This window comes from Syngnathus floridae, chromosome 17 (genome assembly GCF_059516105.1).
Source record: "Syngnathus floridae isolate MCC-2025c chromosome 17, RoL_Sflo_1.0, whole genome shotgun sequence".
NCBI lineage: Eukaryota > Metazoa > Chordata > Actinopteri > Syngnathiformes > Syngnathidae > Syngnathus > Syngnathus floridae.
The window spans coordinates 8,653,362-8,666,174 of NC_142429.1; the positions used below are offsets into that span (position 1 = coordinate 8,653,362).

The following is a 12,813-nucleotide window of genomic DNA, read 5'->3' on the forward strand; positions in this document are numbered from 1 at the left end:
GTGCTTTTGCAGTCAATGCCTGCTTAATTTATTCATGATGAGCGCATAGAATTACACTTTGCCCACACACAGACTTACAAGACATGCTGTTACCATGAACTACATAATATCTATATATATTGGCCAGGATTTAAAATGTAATAAACAATAAAACATTAAAAGCAATCAATTTATGTAAGTTTGAGTGATACATACTTGTGCTTCTCTCAGCAGGTATCTTGCAAACTTCTCCAGTTGTCCCAAATTTGAAGGCTCAGATGTCATTTCAGCTCTGTCAACAGATTTTCAAAAAGATTTGGGTCAGGGATCATCGAAGGCCACACATTTGGATAATTTGGTGTGTATTTATCCGATAATTGCAAAGACAGAAGCAGATATTTGGTGTCCCTTGCAAAGTGGTCAACTTACATCGGTCTCATTCTCGTCCACCTTTGTGAGGCTTAATAATAAATAAAATTAATCTTTTATTTTTGCAACAGTCATCAACTTCAGCAAGGGGAAAAAAAAACAAATTTCAACGCATATGTAATTGTTTTTAATTCCAACAAAACATGGGGCCGCATGATTCCTTCCGAAATTAAACCAACAGAGATTCAATTAAAAATAAATTATCACCATAAATTAACCTCAAAAAATGCTTCAGCAAAATTCTCTGTGCATGATTACTCTGCGGGAATCAAATTAAATAATCTTAAGAAATGTAACATTTGCTAGCTTCGACTTCTGCTCCATCTAAACAATAAAGTGCTTTTTTTTTTTTTTTTTTGCATTATCTCATCATCAAACGCCTTTCACTTAATCTTAACATAAAAAGCAGAAATTAAACTAATGTAGTCAGGCACTTTATTTTTTCTAAAAAAATCTAAAGCCAAGGCATTCTTCCTCAATGAGTGTCCTCATTTTTCTTTTTGGACTTTTTGTGTTTCCTTTCTAGTTCTTCCCGTTCTGCATCTCCGTGTTTGTCTTTCTTGTGCTTCTTTGGCCTCCTTTCATGCTCGCTCTTCTTCACGCTGCTGCCGTTGTGACTGGAGGGCTTGTCTCCTCCCGCTCGCTCCGCTTTTGCCTCGCCGTGATGATGACGACTTGCTTCCCTCTCGGGCTGCGTCATCGCTTGGCCTTGTTGTTGGCTTTCTTTTAACAGTTTTTCCATCTTGTACCGTTTCCACATCTCCTCTCTGCTCATGGGTTTTGCCTTAACAGGGGGTGTGTCTGAATGTTTGGAGGGGGGTGGTCCTCTGGGCTTAGCTTGATGGTGGTGCTTGGACGGCGAGTTGACTAAGGGCTTTGATGCCAGGCTAGACCTGGTAGACTCTTCAACTCTTCTCGAAACTTCAACTAGGGAGGGTGGAGGACTATTCCTGTTGTCCGATTTATTTTCCGCATTATTGTGATGCTGGTAGACGTGGCGACAATCCTCCTCTGTGCTTTTTGCATCGGATATGACATTTGGCTCATTGTGATTGGCTGGATTGTGTCCATCTACGTTGACTTCCTGTACGCTGTCCTTCTTGTCGTCCTGATGTGATGTCAAGGAGGATTGGATTGAGATTGGTAGCTCTTTTTCTGTCTCTTCTATCCTCCCCTCCTCACCTTTCCAGTTGGTCTCAAGATCTACTGGCTCATCTGCTTCCATCTTTCCTCCTATTTCAGTGTCCCTACTGTCACTCCCGTAATGGCCGCTAGAGAGAGCCAGAGAAGCGTTTCTCTGCCTGGTTTCATCATCTGTCTGTGGCTCACCTGACCTTTGATTCTCTTGCTCAGCATCTTCCTGAGCTTCTCCATGGCCCGGTGGTGGAGGTGGTGGCACTAATGAAAGAAGTTTTAATTCACTCTCTTCAGGTTTTTCTTCCAGAGGTGGAGGTAGCATGAATGAAAGAGGTTGTAATTCACCCTTTTCTTCAGGTTCTTCTTCCGGTGGTGGAGGTGGCACAAATGAAAGAGGTTCTAATTCACTCTCTTCAGGTTCTTCATCCAGTGGTGGAGGTGGCATCAATGCAAGAGGTTCTAATTCACTCTCTTTTTCAGGTTCTTCTTCCGGTGGTGGAGGTGGCATCAATGAAAGAGGTTCTAATTCACTCTCTTTTTCAGGTTCTTCTTCCGGTGGTGGAGGTGGCATTAATGAAAGATGTTCTAATTCACTCTCTTCAAGTTCTTCTTCCAGTGGTGGAGGTGGCACGAATGAAAGAGGTTCTAATTCACCCACTTCTTCAGGTTCTTCTTCCGGTGGTGGTGGTGGCACTAATGAAAGAGGTTCTAATTCACCCACTTCAGGTTCCTCTTCCTCCAATTTGAAGAAATGGGCCTAAAAAAGAAAGAAAAGTGTGACTTGATCATTTTTTAACTTTTTGCACACTTTGGGGATGTTAAAGAGGAGCACCTGTGTTAAATAGATTTACATAATTTCCTATGGGAAATACTTCTTAAGGTTCAATTTGAGTTTAGTCCATTTTTAAGAAGAAAAAAAAACCCAACACTGTACTAGCCTTTTTTGCCCCCAATATATATAACTGAGGTTGCTTACTCACAAAATATCACAACAACAAAGCTCCTCTGTGGGGAGATCATTATTTGTAGTGTTACTATAAATATTAACAGCAATGAGACTGAGAGTCACACACCTCCAGAAGCTCAAGTGTGTCGTCTTTCTGTTCCTGTGGGGTTGTTGTCACCTGGATTCTTCTCTCCGGAGACCCCTCACCTCCCTTGTGGTCCACCATGAAAGTGCTTCTGTTTGCCAAAGTAAAAGCAGCATAAGAGGAAGACAACCCAGCATGAAATCAAATATGGATTCCTCACCTGTCACTGTCCGCTGTAATGTTTGGCCTTTCACTGGAGTGTGACATCATCACAGTGTCTTCATCACTTTTGTTCTTCATCTCCACTCCCTCTATCAATTCTTCTTCTGGGTTTGACTCTTGTGGCAACTCTTCGGCAACTGACTCGTCTGGCTGTATTGCTCGCTCATCATTTGCCAAGCTGGCGTCCTCCTCAATCTCACTCGCCCTTTCTTTTACTCGGTCATCGTTCCTCTCGCTTTCATCCTCGATGTTCTCCTCCACAATCAGACTCTCTTGTTCTCCGTCGTTACCGGTCACTCTTTCATGGTCCATCACATTTCCCACTCCTTCAGTCTCCTTTATATTCAGTTGCTCATCATCCTTTTTGGGTTCGGTCCCATCTTTCTCTTCTGCTGTCTGAAGTTCATGAAGCCCAGCGGCCTGCTGCTTTTCGGTAATCGGAGCTTCTCCATCTAATTTCTCACCATCTTCTTTCGCATCAGTCCTCTCTGAATGAGGCCCTTCCTGTATTTCTGTTTTCTCCTCAGATCTTTTTGCATCCAGTTTGATGTTGATGCTAATCTTCTTCTGTGGTCTCACTTTCATCCCTTCCTCCCAAATGTTTTTCAGTGGTTTCTTTTCCTCTTTCTTTGGCTCTTGCGGCTTTTCTTTCTCAACAAGCTGTGGACTTTCATCTTTGGGGATTTCGAGAGTACTGCTTTCTTTATTTTTCCCCTCGCTCTCGGATTTAGAAGCTTTAGAGACTTCAGTGTGTTTGTCTTTTTCCACTTTGGAAGCCTTTTTACTGGATTTGACATTCTGACTGCTCTTCCCATCCTGCCCCTGAGAGTTTGACTCTTTTTTACATTTCTTTTTATTTTCTTGGTTTTGTTTCTTATGTTCATTTGATTTCAGTGAATTTTGGACAACATCTGAGACATCACTGTGTGGGATTGAGTCACTGGCGGTATTACGACGTTTCCTTTTCTCCTTCCTTCCTGCATCAGCAGAACGGATGTTGTCTTCTGACACCTCAAACTTTTTTATTCGTTCATTTGCCGTCGCTCCCTGAGCCCGGCCGTCCTTCGTGGCGGCGTTCTTAGATGGTGGCGAGCGAGGCGGAGGGGAACTGGAGTCGCTTGACGACCGAGACGGAGGAGAACGACCCTCGCTGGACGATTGAGAGCGACTGGATCGACTGTCGTTGGATGACTGAGATGGAGGAGAATGGTGGCGCGTCAAAGCGCTATGTTGGAAATGGCCGAACGAGTCGAAATTGTAGCTGGAGTGGTTTTCTGCTCGGTCCGCCCATACGGGATTCGGGGGAGGCGGAAGTTGGTGGTAGTGGCTGACATAACTGCTGAAATATTTATCATACCACTCTTTATATTGTCTTTTCCATTCCTCGTAGTAATCTGTATTTGGCTCCTGGCTGCTTGTCGCCTCGGTGGCATAAGCGTGTCCTTCGGCGTGTTTGGAGGAAGGCGGTGAACGTTCCTCTCGTCTCCTGGATTTGTATCCGCCGTGAGAAGACTTTTTACTGTGATGGCGTTTTTTGCGGTGATCTGACTGCGACGTAGAGCGAGGACCCTCACGGGGAGAAGAAGATGAGGAGGCTGTGGGCGAGTGGGACCTCTTGTAACCATAGTTGTAGGAGCGAGAGGGATTTGTGCGAGTGTGTGACACTCTGTGACGAGAGTATGGTGACCTGGTGGAAGATAGAAACAAATTCTTGATGCCCATGTTTGGAAATGCATTATAAGCAGTAGGAATATTTCTAATAGACAAATTAAAATTAATTAAATAGGTAAATAAATAAAATAAAAAGCGATCTGGATCCAATATCAAGGTAAATGCATTTAATGCGTTCAAGCTCTACCTTGATCGGCCGTGTGATTTTGAGCGGGATCGACTGGACCTGCTTGATGAACGAGATGATTTGGACTTCGAACGAGAGGAGCGTCTGTAGGTGGATCGGGTGTCAGGGGACCTGAAGGATGCAATCATGCACAATTGAATGGAAAAATAAAGACATCTGAATCTGCCGACATGTTCTTCACCTTTCGCTCCTGTGTCTATGATGACTGAACCATTCCCTCTGAATGTGAGGAGGGATGGAGGAGGACGAAGAGGGCATGAGGGGAGGGATGGGGGTACCCTGAGGGTTTGGGTGTGTCCAATTAGGCAGGGCCACTGGGTGTCCTGGAGGGTGACTTAGATACTGCTGACCTCCTGGCAATGAGCGAAAGAGGTGGCCGAGGAAGAGAGGCGGAGGAGCGGATGGATTAGAAGATGAGGCGGGAGGGAGGGGCTGGAATTCAGATGGAACTCCCGGAGGACAAACTGAGGGCAAGGAGGAACTGTAGGAAAGATATGAGAGTTTTGAAATTGTGGGTGGAGTTAAGCTAAACCCATACACATTGATTTTACTGACCTGTGAACGCTGGTTGGTGTTTGAACTTTGATTTGAGGACGAGAAAAAAAATGTATATTAGTTAACAGAGCAATTAGTTGATGATATTAAGCAGTACAGGTAAAAACACTTCTTTACCTAAGGAGATCCTCTGCACTGAGTCATTGTGAACCTGAAACCAAAGATACATTTTGAAACAATTTTTTTTTTTTTACACAATTTAAAACTGTTTCTTGGGGTCTTAACATATCTGAGGTATATTTTGATCAGAACGACTCTCCCAAATCCATTTTCAGAAAGAGGCATCTAACTCGAGATTTCGTCACTTAATGTGTGGAAAGAAACTCACTTGTGTCATTGGCTCATCTTGTGCTTTTTCTTCCGCTTCCCTGTTTAAAAAAAAAGACATTGTTTACAGTTGTAGGCAAGTTATATAACCAGATGGATAAGCTAGATATGCCAACAAGACCTCTTAAGTTGTTGCCAGTGAGCTCTACTCTCATTTGATACTTTTTCTAGCAATATGAATAATAATTTGGATACATACACCGAAGATTGTAGGCTGGAACCAGGACGAGCCACAGGCTCATTAACAGCAACCTACGGGCATCATGAGATAGGAAGAGAAAGTCAAGATGAGAGACAAATAACATACCTCCAATAAGTTCTATTTTTTTTTTTTTATAAATAAAACACCTGCAGGTTGTGGGTGGACTGGTGGATCTGTTGTTGGGTGGCTACAGGAGAAGGAACAGGGTTCAGTGTTGGGGCACTGGACTTTCCCTTCAGACTTTTGGTGACGTCTTTCTCTTTTTTAAAGTTATTCACAGCCTGTGTCATACACAAACAGTAAATGGGGAAAGAAAAACATTACAGGGCTGCATTGAAAAGTATTCTGGAAAATGTGAGAGTGTAACGATAAACATAGAATAGATTGCAAAAAACAAAATACTCCAGTAGCAATGATTTTAACTCATCATCCCTTTGCGACTTTACCTGACGGAGGAATTTATTGGCTATTAACGTATCAGGAGATACATCGGATTGGTTACAGGTGGGACAGACGTGTCCTTCCGAGTCCAGCAAGGTTGTACGGATACCTGAACAAGGACAGAATGATGTTTCTGAACAGAATAATAATATTGGGTGTGCTTCTCAGATACTCACAGTCATCACAATAACTGTTTCCACAGCATGGTATAACCACCGAATCCACAAGAAGGTCATGACAGATCAGACATTGAAGCTCCTCAGGCACAGGAAGCAACTCATCCTGCGGCTCACTCTCCTCTTTATGTAAAAAGGGATGTTTCTCTTTCTTGCCCACGGCGTACGCCTGACTGCAAAAACAAACAATGGCTCCTTTCCTTATTTCCCGATTTACAGAATTAACCAGGCACACTCACGCATCGATGGCAGGAATTGCAAAACGTCCGCAATTCGTCAACATGGCTCCTTTAATGGTGGGGTCATCCACCTCCACCAGGAAGGAGCGAGGAATGCCGCTGCTTTTTTTAATCTTTGGAGGAGCGTCGAAATTTTTATCCTGTTCATGAAACACAAAGAAATGCTCAGTTGACTGATCTACAAAGAAAATTCAAATACTGCAAATTTTTAAAAATCTGATCTTGCTCATACCCCGCTGGATGGACATTTTCTAATATGATGTCCGGCGCTTCCACAGCGAAAACAGGTGTAGTTGGCGGGGAGCACCCCAGCTATCTTTTTATTGTAACTAGAGGAACATCGGGAAATCATTGGATCACCGTGAGCATACGAAAATTAAATATTTAATCGAAAAACGGGAACTCACGTCATGGGGTCGTATGAGGACTGATTCATCATCACTTTGATTTTATCATCCTCTGACACGTCAGCAGATGCCAGGTTCACCATCTGCACGGAGAGGAAAAGGTTTGCGTGGCCAGAAGAGACTACACACATTTGAAGAATAAAAAAAAATAAAAATACTGATCGGTGAGAATGACTAAGAGCATACCTTGGAGAATAAAGGGAGGCTTTTGGAAGAACTCTTGTCATCCATCTGTTAAGAAGTGAACACAAATCCAGTTCACTGAAAAAAAAACTACATTGAGAGATTCAGGCCATTTCATAATGAAGAAAAAGCAGAATATGTAATTATGCAAAAGTATGTGGTCGTTCGTTAAGTATCACTTTGCTCAGTGGTTAAGCACATTTTCATGGGTGGGGGGAAAAAAAAACATTACCATAGTCTTCTTCTGCTACTGCACATGCTGCTATCCTGAAAGCTAAATTGTGGTGCTTTAAAAAAAATTCTCTGGTTAGACCTAGGATGGATTTGTGCCTCAACACGCGGAAGATCAAAATAAATCACAATTTAATCACCAAAGTCTATTTTTACACATTATACAATGTATTCTGGTTTTCTTCATATTTTGTGGATTAACAGTTGTCCCATTTTTGAATAGGAGGACAAAGCTGACTTTCAGCTTTAATGGTCACAATGGTCACATACTGGGCAACAAGCGTGGGATTTCTTTCCTAACAATCGAGTAGGACAATGGCACCCAATGACACCCAAAAGCTGAGTGTCCATCATTGGATAGCCAAGTCACATGACCTGCGTATTTGCTGAGTAGCCACCAACACAAAAAATAACTTGAAACAAGCAGAGAAGAAAACAAAACAGTCGGCATTATGTATTGATATTATTAATCTATAAGTCCCGTTGCGTCATCTGCAACTTTTTCTGAAACATCGGATAGTTGAAGCTAATTGGAAGAGTTGACATCATGAACTGAATTGAAATCAAACACATCATACATTGGGCAGCTTCATCAGAACACCTTTATTTGAAGAAAAAACAGAGGAAGCTTTCTAGCGTCCAAATGGAATCAATGCTAAGGAGAGAAGGCAGACACTTCTCCTACTGAGAAATCAGAGAGAAAAATCAAGTCAGGTCAGTAAACAAGTAAAAGCCTGATAAGAAGCATTTCGTGTTACTGTTGGACTGAATTGCGTAACGCGAGTCTGTTATTTGTTGTCTCGATTATAGAGCAATCAAAACTTTGGTTGATAAGACTGACTCAAAAACTTAAAACTACTTATTTCAACATAGGGAAGGAATGTATTTTATTTTTGTTAATTATTTGTTTTTAAATTTTTGTGTCCGGAGGCGGAAAAGAAAAAAAAAAAAAAAGCATTAGTGCCACTTTTGAAATATGACATGACAGTATTTCTACTGCATTTGCATGCATCTCTCTTCTACTAAGAGTTTGATATTAATCTAAAATTGCCTTGCGGCTTTGGAAGTGAGCCTGCAGGCTGACGCAACAGTTGGCTTTTTTTATCAGCCACCAAAAATTGCCTGCCTGATAAAGTTTTGACCCGCCCAGTCTGCACTTGGCACTCCCTTCATACTGAGCGAGCCTGAAAACACTTGACACTTATATGAGTAAAAATATGAGACTAATATGACAATATCTTTTAATGATGATATCAGCGTTTGTGTGCATGTGTTTTTTTTTTTTTTCAAATAATACCCGTGGCAGCATTGTGCCTTTGGTTGACTATCGGGCAAGTTGAAGTAAATACTCCTGCTGCAATTTCAAATGTGGAAATGCAAAGCAAAGATCAGACTGTTGTGCAAATAAGGGACTTTCTATTTGAGCTTTGGCATTAATTTATGTCAATGAATCAGCAATTAAAGGAGGCTCTGGATCTGCTCTTTTAATATTATATTATAGCTTACTTAAGCAGTTCCTTTGAGTTCACAAATGTTCATAATGTAGCTAAAGGAGTCAAATTTGAAAGACCTTTACATAACATTTTACTTGCAAAAATAACTGATTATTAGGTTTAGTGTGTGGTGGTTTGGTTACGTACTGCTTTGACGACTCCAGAGGCAAAGAGGCCACGGGCATCTGAACGCTCACTAAAACATGAAAAACAAAAATATTTACTACAGCTGATGATTTGATGTTACTTTGAAAACACATTGTTGGATGACTTCCCTTTCCTTGCACCACTTGGTTACACATTAACACTGAAATCTCTTAGTTATGTAAATTATTGTTTACCGGATTGTTCCACTGAGGCCTTTTACTACTTTCCAAGCAGGTACAAAACAAAGTTAAGTTCCCTTTACTAAACCTGCCTTCATCTATTTATTCGAGGAGCATACGACCAATGTAAACGATCAGTAAACAATTGCTATTAAAAGCAGAATTGAATGTATTTCATAAAACTGTTGACACTTACATGGTTTTAGCCTTTTTGTGAGCGACTCTGATGTTTGGGACCCTCCTGACAATCACTGAAGAACCTTTGGGGATAAGCCCTTCCTCGTCTGTATACTCTGAGGGAATAAAAGAAATTCTTTAGACAAGTTGCACGATTAATTTGCCCTAAACTTCTTCTTGTGTTTGTCTCAGACACGCACGCTTGAGTTTACAGTGTCGAGTTTGTTTGAAACCTTGCTAATTCTGATGAGGTTAGGATTTATTTTAACTTCTAACATTACAATTGACCACTGGGGTTGTTATATTCCCCATCTACATGGATTGCTCCACCATTTGTGTTCAAATGTCTGTTGCTTAACATAGCGACACTGATGCTAGCCTGTCAATACAATTTGCATTTCCTGTTGTGCATTAAGCAAGCAGACGTGATTGCAAAACTAAATAGTGACCGCTGTATTCCCACATAGTGAGTAAAACAGCGCAGCCATTAAATGATGGAGAAACATGGTTGCTGTGCAATTAATTTCTTCTTCTGTTTTGCTATCAAGATGTCAAACATCCGCCCTAACCTGATTTTTTTTGCCTTTGATCCAACACAAAGACTATATTGGAGATTTTGAACGCACCACCGATTTAGACCCACGAGGCAGCTGGCAAGGCTGGACCACGTGTTTTCTCACCAACATTCAAGTTTCCAAAAATCTGTTAAGACAACAAATCACACATTCGCACATCGACACCTGCAAATGTCATATTACCTTCTTTGGTTTGCGCATTGGTTATCTGCAGGTCGCAATCACCGGCTCGTAGCTTCTCCCTGCCCATGATCCGCTCCTTCAGATCCGTCAGCGTGATGTGTGGTCCATCAAACAACACCGTGGAGTAGCTGAGTTTGGAGGAGAATTTATAATGTATATGAGTCATGTTGGTACTAAGCAGACAGGACGCGTGCTCGTATATTAGCTTAGCTAGCTTTAGCTAACAAGTGTCTGGCAAAGTAGACACGAAAACATATGTCATCTCTCAAGCTCTGGTAGAACCGTTGTAGGTAGTTAAGCCGAGGCCGAGTAAGTCGCTTTCGAGTCCAATTTGTGCTTTCATCGCACTAAATGTGGCTTTCGGCACAAGTTTCTCGCTGACAGGAACTACGAGCTGTTTCTACAAGCGACGGCTCGTCAGCAAAGAGCCGGTTGATGCTGCGTTCAAGTGCTCCTGAACACGTCGGCGTTGCGAATAACGTCCTTCTCTGATTAGGTGTTGATGAAAGACTTGCTCGAAATCGTTTGCTTATTCATAAATATTCTACAGACATATCAATTCTTGTTTTTATTTTTAAAATGATTAAAAGATTAAATAGTGGTTGGTTGTTCATGCAAGAAACAGTGAACACATCGTGATCATTAATTTAAAATAGCAAACCAAGATGTATTTCTTTCAAGTTTTTAATAAAAACACCAATAATATATGTTAGTTATATATTACACACCCATCATGCCATAGATTATGACGTTAGAGGGTTATGCCCACACGTGACTTTAAAAATAGTGAACATCCCTATAGACTTGAAAGCAGCACAATGTTTCGATGAGTGGGAGCACCTGTTTGAGCGAGAGCTGTCATTTAAAGTTGGTACTAATTCTATAATAATAATAATAATAATAATAATAATAATAATAATAATAACCCATTAAAATAAGCACCCCCCATTTAAAAACGGTGAACCCTAGACATCAATTGACCTTTCTGGGTCTTCTTGGGGGTTTCCAACTCAGTGCATGCACGCAGAGTATACTTTCACGGGGTACATACTTTGGCATCTGTTTAAGTTTATGCAATCTATTTCTTTTGTCCATCTTAATAATTGGAAATTGCATTGATCTTTTTCATCATTATTATTATTATTATTATTAATATTATTATTATTATTATAAAGGTCTCAAAATATCCTCCATTCCACAAGCAAATATAAACTTGCCAATTTGTATTTTCAACATCAAAATGTAAATATTGCCCGTTACATTTTTTGTTGACTTCAGTTCTATTCGTGCATTTTAAATCATCCTCTGGAGGGAGACAAAACATTATTTATCGTGTGCCCATGCGAGTTATTCTGCACTGCAGTGACTGTGTCTAGGATGAGGTCCATTTTTAGGCCCTGAGCCAAAATAAAACATTGCTCCAATGCGTCTGATCTCTGTCTTTCCAATAAAATCCTTTAAAAAAACAATAAACATTGTTGTGACTGTTGTTATTGGAAACAGCACCTATTCTAATGCACTATTTGAAGGTGGACAATTATGTTGCTGGGGTTAATTTGCTACATCCGGAACAGTATTTCTTAAATCTGTGCAGGGTAAAATGAAACCTATTCTTGGGCAAAACATGCAACCCAGTGTCACTCAGGCATAGATCATGTGTCTTCCAACAGGATGAAGACATCCTAATGACTCCCATTTGGCACTGCACCACTGCTCTGCACTGATCTGCATTGCTTAATTAAAACAAAATATGTCCGGTCCTTACACCAACAAATGAGAGAATAACTTTGGAATGAACCCTGTGCACCTGCTTAAAGGTCCATTGAGCCCCGACTATTGACAAGCATATTGCTAGCAAACCAGAGGACAGTGTGTTACTGGGGGATCTGTGAGGTGATTGGTTGGATTTAGCTCAAAACACAGATGGATGGAGATCAATTGGAAAGAGAGAGAGGTTTGAGAAAGTGTTTTGCACACAACTCTGTTTCTCTCTTTCTCTCCTGCTTGCTCCGCTCCGGGGAGGGATTTGCCCCTATCTTGGCTGGCTTAGCACATCATTGTGAAAGCAGTGGGAGGATGGAGAGATGCAGCAGGAGAACGAGGAAGAGAGGATGAAGGGGAAACAGCTGCTGCCTTTAAACTCGTGTTCTTCATACGATACACGACATGACTCAGCCATCAAAAGAGTGCATGTGTGTCTGCGCTTACGCGTATGCATAAATCAAGGACGGCATGGAGAAGATTGTTTTTTCTCCAATCAAAATGAACAAAAACATTACCTTGGCGTCATCTGTGTATGTTGAAATGAATTGAGGAGCTTCATTTAGACAAAATAATGCTTTGCCGCTACCTTACAACATATTCCAACAAAAACTATCTCAAACTGAATCAAGCTTAATTTACACAAAATAATCTTAGTGCCAAGGAACTATGTAGAAGTAAATTGGGGAAGCTTCATTTAGACAAAAGTAATGCTTTGCCGCCTGTGCCAAGAATGAGTAAATTGACATTAATGAAAAAAAAATCTGAGTTACTGCTGTCATCTATAAGAGAGGGGAAAAAAATCATCAGATGTGGGATTCTTGAGGGATACATGCTGAGAAACTCTCAGTGTGTTTTATGGGCTATTTACATAAAAGGCA

General features: G+C 41.1%; 1 protein-coding gene across 4 annotated transcripts; it reads right to left on the reverse strand.

Moving 5' to 3' along the window:
- Nucleotides 1–520: 520 nt before the first annotated feature.
- rbbp6 (retinoblastoma binding protein 6) lies at nt 521–10,675 on the reverse strand. Of its 4 annotated transcripts, none has more exons than XM_088358015.1 (20): nt 10,172–10,674; nt 9,433–9,529; nt 9,058–9,106; nt 7,190–7,234; nt 7,004–7,086; nt 6,829–6,925; nt 6,597–6,736; nt 6,358–6,530; nt 6,187–6,290; nt 5,887–6,021; nt 5,738–5,790; nt 5,540–5,579; nt 5,329–5,362; nt 5,212–5,236; nt 4,838–5,137; nt 4,657–4,767; nt 2,797–4,485; nt 2,619–2,727; nt 2,047–2,302; nt 521–1,983 (listed from the first exon to the last, which is right to left on the reverse strand). In XM_088358015.1, exons 1-20 carry the CDS (start codon nt 10,335–10,337, stop codon nt 884–886), a joined length of 4,806 nt encoding a protein of 1,601 aa, XP_088214141.1. In that variant the 5' UTR covers nt 10,338–10,674; the 3' UTR covers nt 521–883. The 4 variants fall into 4 exon arrangements, with proteins under 4 accessions (XP_088214141.1, XP_088214142.1, XP_088214140.1 ...); XM_088358016.1 differs by having other exon boundaries at nt 521–1,923; nt 2,170–2,302; nt 10,172–10,673; XM_088358014.1 differs by having other exon boundaries at nt 521–2,302; nt 2,619–2,724; nt 10,172–10,675.
- Nucleotides 10,676–12,813: the final 2,138 nt, after the last annotated feature.